This window comes from Artemia franciscana, chromosome 8 (assembly GCF_032884065.1).
Source record: "Artemia franciscana chromosome 8, ASM3288406v1, whole genome shotgun sequence".
NCBI lineage: Eukaryota > Metazoa > Arthropoda > Branchiopoda > Anostraca > Artemiidae > Artemia > Artemia franciscana.
In genome coordinates, this window is record NC_088870.1 from 36,923,240 (window position 1) to 36,937,086 (window position 13,847).

The following is a 13,847-nucleotide window of genomic DNA, read 5'->3' on the forward strand; positions in this document are numbered from 1 at the left end:
CCTGTGACTTTTCTCGTGAGTGATTTTGATGTGAAGCCCGCTCCGGGTTGTCATTCTATTCAAGGCATTTTCCTGATTTTCTTTGCTGTTAATTTTTTTGTTTTCTACCTTCTTCTTGTCTTTTCCTCTTTCTCTGTTTTCCTTTCTTCCTTCAGCAATTTAGTTTCTTGTGTGTTGAGTAGCGTGCAATGAGTCTTGTTTTAATTAGCTGAGGATAATAACCTTGCTTGTCCTTCCAAGCAACAAAAGTGTTATGATGTAAACGATATACTTGAAAATGCACGCATCAGAATACAGATGGAATTGGAAATTCCGCTTACTTCAAAATTTCGCCAAAATTTCTCAAAAACGGCTTTTGGGTCACATTTAAAATAACGGTATTGCTGGAAGATATTTTTAGCCTCTTTTGGTACACGTCTTGTTAGAGGAATTTCTGGTGTTTACAATTATTAAAAAGCACAGATGAATAGGGGATGGTCGCTAGATGACCTTGAATTCTTTGATAGCAAATCTTCCCAATATTTCCGTAAAATATTTTGAATAACAATCTTTTATTTTGTTATAGAAATTCAAAATACGTGCTAAGAAACCTTTGGCTCATAAGAGCTCGTGTGTTGTAATTTTATAAAAAAAAATTCCAATTATTCAGCAGTCTGGTTTTTTTCTACCATTTATTTATGATTTCTATTTCTTGAAGATGATTCTAAGCTTCTTCAAACACAACTTATGGTGCTTCCCTAGATGACCCAAAGAAGCTAACAGAAGTGTCTAAAACAAAATATATTTGAGAAAAGTTTTCTAACAAATACACAAGACAGGCAATACATATTTCACAGAAAAAAAGAAAATAAATAAATTTGAGAGTAGTGACTGGCTCTTGAATAAATGTTATTAGTAAAAAAAAGAAAAAAAAAGAGAAAAACAAGAGTTAAGAGCTCATATGGCACTTGTGACGAGGCCAGAAGAGCCAAGAGCCAAGAGCTCATATGGTATGACCTCTAGCAAAATTCTAAGAATCAATTGATTGATTTAAAAGGAAAATCTGAGGCTTAATGCCGGTCGGGATTTAATAAGAGCTCTGAGTCACGAGGTCCTTTTAAATATCAAAATTCATTAGGATCTCCCTTCAGTCCCCATATGGTCGAATCGGGGAAACCGACTTTATCAAGTCAGTTTGTCCAGCTCCCTGACACGCCTACCAATTTTCATCGTCCTAGCACGTCCAGAAGCACCAAACTCGACAAAGCACTGAACCCCACCCCCTAACTCCCCAAAGAGAGCGGATCCGGTGACGTCAATCACGTATCTACGACATTTGCTGATCCTACCCACCAAGTTTCATCCCGATTTCTCCACTCTAAGCGTTTTCCAAGATTCCCGGTTTCCCCCTACAGCTCCCCCCAATGTCAGCAGATCTGGTTGGGATTTGAAATAAGAGCTCTGAAACATGAGTTTATTCTAAATTTCAAATTTCATTAAGATCCGGTTGCCCGTTCCTAAATTAAAAATGCCTCAATTTTTCTAATCTTTCCAAATTAACACCCACAGCTCCCCCAAAGAGAACGGATCCGTTACAATTATGTCAATAACGTATCTGGAACTTGTGCTTCTTCTTCCCATCAAGTTTCATCTCGATCTCTCCACTCTAAGAGTTTTCCAAGATTTCCGGTTTCCAAGATTTCTGTTTTCCCCCTCCAGCCCCTATGTCCCCGGATCCAATTCGAAATGAAAATGGAGCATCTGGGACATAAGATCCTTCTATATATCAAGTTTCATTAAGATCCAATCACCCATTCCTACGATAAAGATACCTCAATTTTCACGTTTTCCAAGAATTCCGGTTTCCCCATCCAACTCCCCCCAATGTCATCGGATCTAGCCGGGATTTAAATGAGAGCTCTAAAGCGCAAGATCCCTCTAAATATCAAATTTCATTAAGATCTGATAACCCGTTCTTAAGTTACAAATACCTGATTTTTCTAATTTTTCCGAATTACTTCCCCCCCTCAACTCCGCCAAAGAGAGCAAATCCGGCATGGTTATGTCAGTCACGTATCTTAAACTTGTGCTTATTCTTCCCACCAAGTTTCATCCTGATCTCTCCGCTTTAAGCGTTTTCCAAGATTTCCAGTCCCCCCGACTCCCCCTCCCCAATGACGCTGGATCCGGTCGGGATTTGAAATAAGAGATCTGAGTTACGAGGTCTTTCAAAATATGAGATTTCATTAAGATTTGATCACTCCTTCGTAAGTTAAAAATATCTCATTTTTTCTGATTTTTCAGAATTAAACTTCATCCCCCCAACTCCCCCAAATAGACCGGATCCGTTCCGGTTATGTCAATCACGTACCTAGGACTTCAGCTTATTTTTCCAAACCAAGTTTCATCCCGATCCCTCCCCTCTAAGTGTTTTCTAAGATTTTAGGTTCCCCCCTCCCAACTCCCCCCAATGTCACAAGATCCGGTCAAGATTTAAAATAAGAGCTCTGAGACACAATATCCTTCCAGAAATCAAATTTCATTAAGATCTGATCAACCGTTCGTAAGTTAAAAATACTTCATTTTTTCCATTTTTCCGAATTAACCGGCCCTCCACTCCCCCAGATGGTCAGATCGGGAAAACGACTATTTATAATTTAATCTGGTCCGGTCCCTGATACGCCTGCCAAATTCCATCGTCCTAGCGTATCTGGAAGTGCCTAAACTAGCAAAACTGGGACAGACAGAGAGACAGACAGACCGACCGACAGAATTTGCGATCGCTATATGTCACTTGGTAGATACCAAGTGCCATAAAAAACTCTGTGATCAGGCATGTACAGATTACAGGAAAGCGTATTATTTTGAAAGTCTTCGATTGTCACTAGGTTGCCTTATTTTCAGTATCAATGATTTTCAAAAATGAATTGCCATGTTTAAAGGATTCAGTACTTTAATGGATTATCCTATTTCGTCCATTATAAACTTATTTAGTTTTTGTGACCAAAATATGTAGAATTGATTTGGCGGTCTTACCGTATTCAGTTCTAGTTAAACTTACATCATTAGAAAAGGTACATGTTGTTTCCCAATTAAACGAAGTAGGACACTTGCTTTCAAGTTCAAGAAAACGCAGTCCCTAAAAAAGTTCTAGCATGCATGGTAGGAAAATGCTAAAATTCAGCTAAAAGTAAATATCATTTGAGGAAATTAGCAGCTTTCGGAGCCCCCTATGATGCAACCCACTTTGAATGAACACCTTGGCGACACAAGGTCTATAAAATTTCGTTGTCTTTTCAATCAAATTTCATAGTCAAACCACAGCTCTCGATGGTAGCTAGTCCCCTTAGAGAACTCGCTAACAGATTCTTTGTCTTTGAGACGGTTAGCCGACACTGATCCTCGTAAAATGATTTTAAGGTATGAAATTCCCTAAGTTTTATGAATGCTCGCTAAATTCTTTTAACAACTAAGTCAAATTTTTAAATTCCAATGATGGAAAAATCTTAATATTATTAAATGATTTCATCGACCATACCACCCTTTCATTTATAAATAGTAAATATAACATCTATATATAAATAAATAAAAATTGTTGTATTGAATTTTATCACATTTAAATTTATTTTGTAGGTTTTAGCTGTTTAGTCTAATTTTTCCGTTTTCTCCTTTGTTTTTGTTTGCAAGGCACCTAGACGCAAAGCCAAAAAAGGGCGTTAAATTTACTTTTTAATTTTTACCCCCTTTATTTGCACATCAATATATTTTCACTTAATGTATAAAATTCTAACAAAAAAAAAACTTATTTTCATAATGTAAAACGAAAAATGGACTGCTTGCAGCAAAAAAAAAAACTATCTATGTTGATGGCGCAATGTTCTACTGTCCAAAACAATTTTCCGCTTTTCTAAACATTTAAACTTCAAGTTGCATCACTTTTGAAAAAAAAAACGTGTGAGATTTACTTATCCAATGCCTACACTTCTGACAATCTAACACTCCAAATCTTGAGAAACACGAAGAAACAAGTTTACTAAATTGAAGTTTCTATAAGAGACTACTATTATTTTGGGAGAAGAAACCCCCCAAATCAAAGCTAGGATATGGGATGTTACTAAAATCAACGTATAAACAAGGAACAACGGGAGGTTCGTTTAAGAAAAATCATTTTTCATACTTAAATCTGGCAAATCAAAGCATGCCTTAGGATTTCTAAAACAGCTTTCTAGCTTTCCTAAAAGAGTTCAGTCGTGTTCGAATAGCCGATGCGTTAGAGCAATACGAAGCATCAGTCAAAACAATATAATTCCTTTGACTAGTTACGGTAGATAATAACGTAAACTGGCAGGTGGCGTAAACTGGCAGGTGGCTAGTTTGACAGGACGTCAAACTAGATACACTTTTTGCCCCCTGGGCTAATTTTAGGTCAATTTATACCTGAAAACCGTGATTTTCTAATCACAGATCCTGACATTTCCTTTGATTGTTACATAACAGTCAATGCCTATATATTTTGCAATGCCTAGTTATACTCGTACAAAAACTTTTGGTAAATGTTTACTTTCGTTCCAAGTGCTCTAAAGTATTACTGCATATAGCAAGATTCTGATGATCGCATATTGTTTCTTGGTCATTATTAGAGAAGTGCATCCATTTCTGGTTGACCCTACTCCTCCATGGGGCAAACTAAAAATGCGTAAAGTGGGCTTGCTTACAGGTAACATTACCTATAGAGCGAAGCGTATTAGTCCATGAGCCCCGCGGGTAGCGGGCGAGGTCTGTATTCTATATTTATTTAATAAGCCTCGTTTGAGGTTTTTCTTAAGTTTTTTTTTTTTAGTTTTATCACTCTTTGTTGAATAAATACACGAATAAATATATTAATATAAATATATGAAAGATTGCCCACTCCTCGATATCTTGCTCTTTCCTGCCGTCGTTTACCTGTGCCATTTAAAAAACACTTGGAAAATTATAGGTTCTATAACTATTTTAGTTCTATGATTATCTACTTTAGCTCTTCTGCCCTAGGGATGACGCGTGGACGGATAATAGATATACTTATCTATTAACAAATGAACTAACATCATTTTTAAGCAATCCTAATAAAAGGGTTTAATGCCAGAATTTCCTCTCACTCAATCGGACTATCTGTCTTGGCTTTTTCTACAATTAGCCATGGCTTGATGCCCACACTTACTTGATTTTAATCGTAAATTAAATAATAAAACAAGTTTTTTAAGTGAAAGGAGCGGCATTAAACTTAAAACGAACAGAAATTACTTCGTATATGAAAGGAGCTGCTTCCTCATCAACGCCCGGCTCTTTACGCTAAAGTTTGACTTTTTCTCTTAACTCTTCTTTTTAAAACAGTAAAAAACTTTAGCGTAAAGAGCGGGGCGTTGATGAGGAAGCAACCCTTTTCATATACGAAGCAATTTCTGTTCGTTTTAAGTTTTAATGTCACTCCTTACTTTCAGTTAAAAAACTTATTTTTTTTTTTATTTAATTTCTGAACGTTTTTGAATCAATGCATGTTTTGACTTTGGCTCTCCGTAGAGGAATAATTAAAACAAAATTTGTATATTTATTTTTTTTTGGCTAAATGACTTTCTCATGGTTTTGATCAAATGATTTTGAGAATAAAAGAAGCAGGGGAGGAAGCCCAGCTGCCCTCCGATTTTTTGGTTACTTAAAAAGGCAACTAGAACTTTTAATTTTTTACGAATGTTTTTATTAGCAAAAGATATACGTAACTTATAAATTAGCTTACGTAACGAACTTTTGTATTCTCATGTTTTTATTACATATATGAGGGGTTCACCCCCTCGTCAGTACCTCGCTCATTACACTAAAGCTTAAATTTTGTCCCAATTCATTAAGAATGACCCCTGAATAACAAAAGCCGTAGAATAAATAGTTGAAATTAATAAAAATACTTTAGCGTAAAGAGCGAGGTATTAGGAGGAGGTGAGCCCCTCATATACGTAATAATTTCTGTTCGTTTTAAGTTTTAATGCTGCTCCTTACTTCCAGTTGAAAAAACTTTTTCATATTTATTTTTTCATTGTTTTTTTTTTAAATAATGCTAGAAAATTCAGCGCTCCCTTCATAGAAATTTTCTTCCCCCATGACAAATTCCTCGACAGAAAGTTCCCCCAACATATCCCCCTCTTCTCAACCCCTCCTCCCAGCCAAAAAATCCCCCTGAAAACATCTTTATACTTCCCAATAACCATTACTATATGTAAGCACTGGTCAAAGTTTGTAACTTGTAGCCACTCCCACGGGGACTGCGGGGGAGTAAGTCGTCCCCAAAGACATAGTTATAAGGTTTTTTGACTACGCTGAATAAAATGGCTATCTCAGAATTTTGAGCCGTTGACTTTGGAAAAACAATTAGCGTGGGAGGGGGACTAGGTGCCCTCCAATTTTTTTGGTCACTTAAAAAGGGCACTAGAACTTTTCATTTCCGTTAGAATGAGTCCTATCGCAACATTTTAGGACTACTGCGTCAATACGATCACCCCTGGAAAAACAAAAAACAAATAAACACGCATCCGTGATCTGCATTCTGGCAAAAACTACAAAATTCTACATTTTTGTAGATAGGAGCTTGAAACTTCTACAATAGGGTTCTCTGATACGCTGAATCTGATGGTGTGTTTTCGTTAAGATTCTATGATTTTTAGGGGGTGTTTACCCCTATTTTCTAAAATGAGGCAAATTTTCTCAGGCTCGTAACTTTTGATGGGTATAACTAATCTTGATGAAATATATATTTAAAATCAGCATTAAAATGCAATTCTTTTGATGTAACTATTGGTATCAAAATTCCATTTTTTAGAGTTTTGGTTACTATTGAGCCGGGTCGCTCCTTACTACAGTTCGTTACCACGAACTGTTTGATCAACAATAAAGTATAGCGTGTCTGCATGCTTAAAGTGTTAGGTACAATTATTCTGCATAAAATGTAGTAAAAATTGCTTTCTTAATTCACACTGTCCAAATACTTTACCTCAACCACCTACCGTTCACACATATAGCTCAAATTATATACATTCCATCTATTCTGTCACTTCTCTTTGCCTTGTCTCAAGCTAAGTGGAAAGAAAATAACGAAAAAAAAACCGGTTCTATAATGCGTCAATGAATGAACAACTTAAGTGGTAGTGGGTTTATCATACAAGTACCTTTGTTTCCTGTCAAAAGTGATTACCATATATATATATAATTTTTGTTACTGCTGATATTATGACAGCTTTCCACGATTTGCAATACATATTGTTTTCAGTAAAACAGATATGACGCCTTTAGGAGGCTTGATGGTAGTACGTTAGTTCCATTCACATTCGTGATAATTTTGGTTCGTTTTAAGCATGAATGTTTTGTAAAGATCAATATAAGTTTCACTTATTTATTCATAGTAATTTCTGTCTGTTTTGAGTTTGTTTTGATTATTTCTTTTATTTTAGCTCGTTTTGCAATTACTTATTTATTCATAGTATTTTCTGTTTCATATTTTACATTACCTTATTTTTGGGCTATCCTTTTCAGATTTTAACATCCCATTCGTTAAGTTCTTTAAGCTTTTCAAACAGTTCGTGGTAACGAACTGTAAGTAAGGAGCGACGCGGCTCGATATTAACCGAGAGTCTAAAAAAGAGACTTTTTATATCAATACATATATGGAAAGAATTGGCTTATTATGTTGATTCCAAATATATAATCTTAGTGTTACCTATCAAAGGCTACGAGCCTGAGATAATTTGCCTGATTCTCGAAAAGGAGGGGAGATCACCCCCCTAAAAGTCAAAAATCTCAATGAAAATCACACTACCAGATTCAGCGTACCAAAAAATCTTATTGTAGAGGTTTCAAGCTCCTATCTGCAAAAATGTGGAATTTAGTTTTTTTTTGCCAGAAGTAAGATCACGGATGCGTGTTTTTTTGTTTTTTTCTGCTTTCTTTTTCCCAGCCATGATCATATCGAACCAGTAGTATCCTAGAGCATCGGGAAAGAGCTCATTTGAACGAACAATGAAAGTTCGAGTGTCCTTTTTCAGTGACCAAAAAGATTGGAGAGCAACTTGTCTCCCAAGCACGCCATTTTTCCCCCCAAAAAGTCCGATTAAAATTGAGATAGCCATTGTTTCTGCATAGATGAAAGGCCAAAAAAACACCTTTTATGATAGCATGACCCTCCCCCCCAAAGCCCCTGAGGAAAGTTCTTTAAGTTATAAAACTTGCCCATTGTTTGTGTATGGTATTTTTTATTGGGTAGTTTGCATACACTTTTTAGGTGATTTTTTTTTCTGGAAATATTTCCCGCGGGGAATATTATCCATGGGAGGGAGTTTCTGGCGAGTGAGCTATTCAGTGGAAATCTTACACTGGGGGAATATGACAAAATTCCTATTGGAAATTCTTTTTATTTGCCTTACTTTCTCTTTGCCGACTCAATTTTACGCGTGGATATGCTAAGGGTAATTGTCCAGGGTATATTTTCACCGGAATTGAATCATCTTGGGTATCTTTACGTCGGTTGGGGGGACTTTCCCCTGGAGGTGGAACCGAATTCCTCGGGATTATCAAAGAAAAACATCAGAAATTAAATTTAAAAAACATTTTTTTTTCAACTGAAAGTAAGGAGCAACTTAAAATTAACAGAAATTGTTACGTTTATGGAGGGGGTTACCCCATACTCAACACCTCGGTCTTCACTCTAATGCTTGAATTTTGTCCCAGTTCTTTATAATGAGAGTTCTTTTATTGTTCAATTAGAACAATAAAAAGATTCTTTAAGGCGCTAAAAAACTTTAGTATGAGGAGCGAGATATTGAGGAGATGTCAAACTCCTTCATATACGTAACAATTTCTTTTCATTTTAAGTTTTAATGTTGCTCCTTGCTTTCAGTTGAGAAAACATGCTTTTAAAACTTAATCTACTTAAGAGCTAATATTTTGGATTGCGATTTAATTTTTTTTTTTTTTGGCAAAATACTATTATTTAATGGGGATCTCCAGTCTTCTGCAGGTTTTTTTTTGTGATAATTATTTACAGTATATATACTTAAAAATTACGGCTGGGTTTTCTATCAGAGAAATTGAACATCTGCATGATTCTTGACCTTCTACTGGGCTGAAGCCATCCTGTGGACGACCTTGAGCATAAACGCGTTTTAATTATCATTTTGTTAAGAATTTTCTGACTTTCTTTTTTGTTTAACTGTTGATATTTTTTTTTTAACAAAAAAATGTGCCTTCTACATAGTCGTATTTAAACTATATTAGTCTCGCGTCTTTACAAACAATATTTTTTCAAATTTTATTGAAAGATCCTTTTTTTTGGTATAATCTTTGAAGTATCTTAATAGCGAAAATTATTTTTGCAAAAAATATGATATGCACTGGTTTTATAACAAGACAATTATGAAACTCTTTTCCATTAAACTCTTTCTTCAGCAAAAAAAAGTTTGTAGTTAAAAAAAAAACAATGTACAATTGTATGAACATAACAAACAGCACCAAAACCCCGACTAGGGGTTTTGAATCCTAAAAGTTAATTAAGGAGCAGAAATTGAGCGTACCTTGGCTTGTTGAAAAATTCTTTTTGCGGTCCCGTCCACTTTCCATTCAAAGCAAAATCTATCTCTTGGGATTCAAGGTCAAGGAAACAACCGACAATGTCCCCTGGCTTCCATCTATCCAGGCTATGGCTTGCAGGAAGAGCGTTATACCAAATTAGCTTACGAGATCCGTCAAAAGCAATTGAGTTTTCATCGTCACCGGTTCCATAGCCATCCTATTTGGAAAAAAGAAAAATGACCTATAGAAACAGGCATTCAGAGACTGGTTAGCTCAGAAATTACCCTGGTAATCCAAATTAACCAATTTGGTTAACACAAAAGAGCATCAAATATCATAAATAAAAATACTTTGTGCAGAACTGATATTTTTTTAGCTGGATATATATTCAATTGTTACATCGCGGTTTCTAAGGATTGGCATTCATTTTCCAAATTAAAATACTTATAGCTTGGCTAACATAATTAGAAAGAAAGAAAAATAACTGAAAATAGTTAGTTTGTTATTCGTCGATTACCCACTCTGTCCAATTACATATCCAATTACTGTCATACACAAGTCAACACAACCCATTTTGGAGGAACATTCTCAAAGCCAGTTGGTTAAGTGGTGTCCAAAAAACAAACTTAGATGATACTGATTCCGAGTGAAATTAGATTCAGCGGAGATAAAATTGATTGGCAGGCTATTTTCTGACGAACATCTATAGTTCAAAATTAGTAGCTTATAGAAGTTCAAATGCTTAGATGTTTTAAGTTTTAGAAGGCAACATGTCAAACTATTCTTTTTTTCCAGAGCCTAAACAATGTTTTTCTTATAAGGTTCGTAAAATAATCCGGATTCTTAGCACCCGAATCCCTTTATGATTGTCATCACAGAAATAACTCTTGGTTCCAAAAATCTACTTTTCTGCCAGGTTATCTTCACATGCATAGATTGTTTATTTCTAAAAGCTATAAAATTGCTTGGTGATTCATTTATAATTTCTGATGGTCTAAGTTTTGAATTTGCATAATATTTAATTCCAAATATAAAGATGTCTTGAATTTTGGAAGGCATCATTCCAAACCATTATTTCATTTAGCGCCCAAAAGATATTTTTGTAAGAAAATGATTAGTTTTTTTTTTCATTTTTAGCAACTGCACCCCATTTTAAGCATCATCTCAATAACAACTGTTGGTTCCAAAATCCACTTTTCTGCCAGGTTATCTTCACATGCATAGATTTTTGATGTCAAAAAATTATAAAATTGCTTAATGAATCATTTATGAATTCTGAGAGACCAGGTTCTGAATACGCATAATATTGAATTTCACATACAAAGATGTCTTGAATTTTAGAAGGCAGCATTCCAAACCATTTTGATTATTTGGAGCCCAAAAGATATTTCTGCAAGAAAATGATTATTTTTTTTTCATTTTTAGCAACGGCACCCCATTTTAAGCATCATATCAAAAAACAACTGTTGGTTCCCAAAATTATCTCCCAACCCTATATATGCTTATCCGCTTAGCTGTGCAGATTGTTGATTCCTTATATTGTTAGAATTGTTTGGCAAGGCATTTATACTTTCTGACAGGCATGAAGAGCTCTGCATATGTACCTTATGTAATTTTGATGTACAGATGTCTTGAATTTTGTGAAGTAGTGTGGCAATAGGTTCTTGTTCGAAGCCAAAGAAATCGTTTTACAGAGAAACAAAATTAAATTGATCCTAGTTTTTAGCATCAACGCCAAGCTTTAATAGTCATCTCTAAAATAACTGCTGGTTTCAAACTCTAATTACTATACTATACGTAATTGTCTGCTCAGCTGGATTGATAGCTGACTTACAGTAAGCAGCTACGAGTCTCTTTTTAGTTTTCAGCAATTCAATACTTAATAAGGGCGATCTAGTATTTTCTGACCTGTTCTTTCTTTTTAAAGTTGGTTAGCGTCTCCCTCATCTTTTTGCGCTCTGCTGTAGTTTGTAAATTCTTCCTCTGGTTGAAGTTGGTGATTTTTCATAATGTTTTTTTTTATCTCTTTTCTTTTTCTTGTCTTTAGTATGGTAGCTTAAAAGTTAATTCTACAAGTTTTGACTGTTTTGCAGACAAATGTTTTTCTACCCTGATAACTTCAAATTGCAACGGGCTAAAATTTTAACTCTGCATTACCTCACTGCAGCATTATCCCGCCTAAGGCCAACACAGCTTCACATGCTCCTCCTCCAATCCAATCTATTCAAAGCCTCCATCTATACACCCTCCCAGGAAGTTCCCATATACCTCAAGTCTTTCCTTACATCCCCACCCTAGCCAGGGACGACTTACTATGTTTGCCCCTAGACGGTTGGCTGACGAGAACAATCTTTGGCAATTTGTCATCCTTCATCCACAGAACGTGCCTTAGCCATCTCAAAATTTCTCTCATTATAGCTCTAGAAAGAGGGACTGAACCACCCTTTTTGTACAATCCACTGTTTAAGATAAGGTCATTCAGTCGGGTACCCAAACAATCCGTAAGCAATTTCGCTGGAAAACATATTTTTGGATAACAAATTTTTTTCAACTGTGAAAAAATACCCTGGGCCAAGGATATTCTACTTTAACATCTTCACTGCAACCTCCGTGTTTCCTAGTAATACTACCCCGGTAAGTGAAGCTATCCGCTAGATCGACCTTCTTATTACGCAAAATCACCTTTTCACCTTCACTTATTTCTAGTCTTAGCGACTTAGTCTTCTTAACATTAATCTTCAAACTTATTCTTTTGCCCTGAACTCGCAAAACCTATAAAAGTTCATTCATTTTTCAAACACGCTTAATCTAGAATGCTAAAAATCATCCGCATAATCAAGATCATGGAGTTTTACTTCCCCGTTTTATCTCGTGTTCTCCCATTACCTTTGCTGCGCTTCTTAAAACAAGGTCTATCAGAAAGATTCATATAAATGGTGATGGACCGCAACCCTGCTTAACTCCTGATTTCAATACGAAAGCAGCAACTAAGCTCATTTCCTACCCTAACCGCAGCGACGTTTTTCTCGTTTAATGTATTTGTCTGGCATACCATACAAGGATAAAACCTTCGGTAAACCTCTTCTATCAGCTGAATCAAACGCTTGCTCATAATCTACAAAATTGAAGACTAGAGGCGTTAAATAACTCAGGCACTTCTCAATTACTAATCTAAGAATGAAAATTGGTCGACACATCCTCTACCCTTCCTAAGACTACATTGTTTTTCTCTTAAAATATAAAGCATCTCAAAGACTCAAAAAGCACCGTCTTACTAAGTAATTTGCTAACCACAGAAACCAGGCTAATGCCTCTATAATTCCCACACTCATTCTTAACCCTTTCTTATCGAGTGGTTTAATTAAAGTTTTCTTAAAATCACTAGGCACTTCCCTTTTTTCAAAAATCATATTAACGATATTCAGTAGCTTATTTTTAATCTCACAACCACCATATTTAAGAAACTCACTCTCTAGAACCTTATTATTTTTTAATCATTTTAATAATGTCACTAATTCTTCCTCACGAAATAAGCCTTCCTTCACATTTAGCGTGTCACAAACTTTTTCATTTTTTCCTGTAACTCTTATCACCATTGAGCACATTTTCAAAATATACTACTCATCACTCTTGAACCCTTTCGTTATCACTAATTGTGGTCCCGTTCCTATCTTTGACTGGGACAAGTTTCGATTGACTATTCCTTCTCAATTTATTAACATGCCAGTACAATAAATTACTATTATGCTGTCTGGCTGCATCTACCAGATCTTCGATAATTTCATCCATAGCCTCCACTTCACATCTCCTTAGCCAAAATGTTCTCCACTTTTTTTTACACCCCTCTTATTTTCATATGATCTATCACTCAAACAATTCTTCTAGAATCCAGTCCTCCTTTCTTTCAAACATAAAGCATTTTCACTAAAAATCATAGCTACGTTTTTAACTTTCTCGTCTAAGACAAAATGATAAAATGTTCTCCACTTTTTTTTACATCCCTCTTATTTTCATATGATCTATCACTCAAACAATTCTTATAGAATACAGTCCTCCTTTCTTTCAAACACAAAGCATTTTCACTAAAAATCATAGCTACGTTTTTAACTTTCTCGTCTAAGACATAATAAGCTTCTTCACAAACTATATTCCTAAAATTATTCCATCATTTTTCTAAATTGTCAAATATGAAACCATCCAGTTTAGTATTCACCTATTCCTGGATTCTATCAAATTCTCATCTTGGTGTCTACCAGCGTCATAGCTTCCCGGACCGGAGT

At 35.4% G+C, this 13,847-nt stretch overlaps 1 protein-coding gene across 2 annotated transcripts in view; it reads right to left on the reverse strand.

Moving 5' to 3' along the window:
• Nucleotides 1-13,847, reverse strand: part of LOC136030373 (RING finger and SPRY domain-containing protein 1-like) — a 227,843-nt gene that overhangs the window by 37,899 nt on the left and 176,097 nt on the right. For both annotated transcript variants that reach the window (XM_065709295.1, XM_065709296.1), the window contains exon 9: nucleotides 9,570-9,784. In XM_065709295.1, the coding sequence (XP_065565367.1) occupies nucleotides 9,570-9,784 (215 nt within the window). The remainder of the gene's footprint in view (nucleotides 1-9,569; nucleotides 9,785-13,847) is intronic.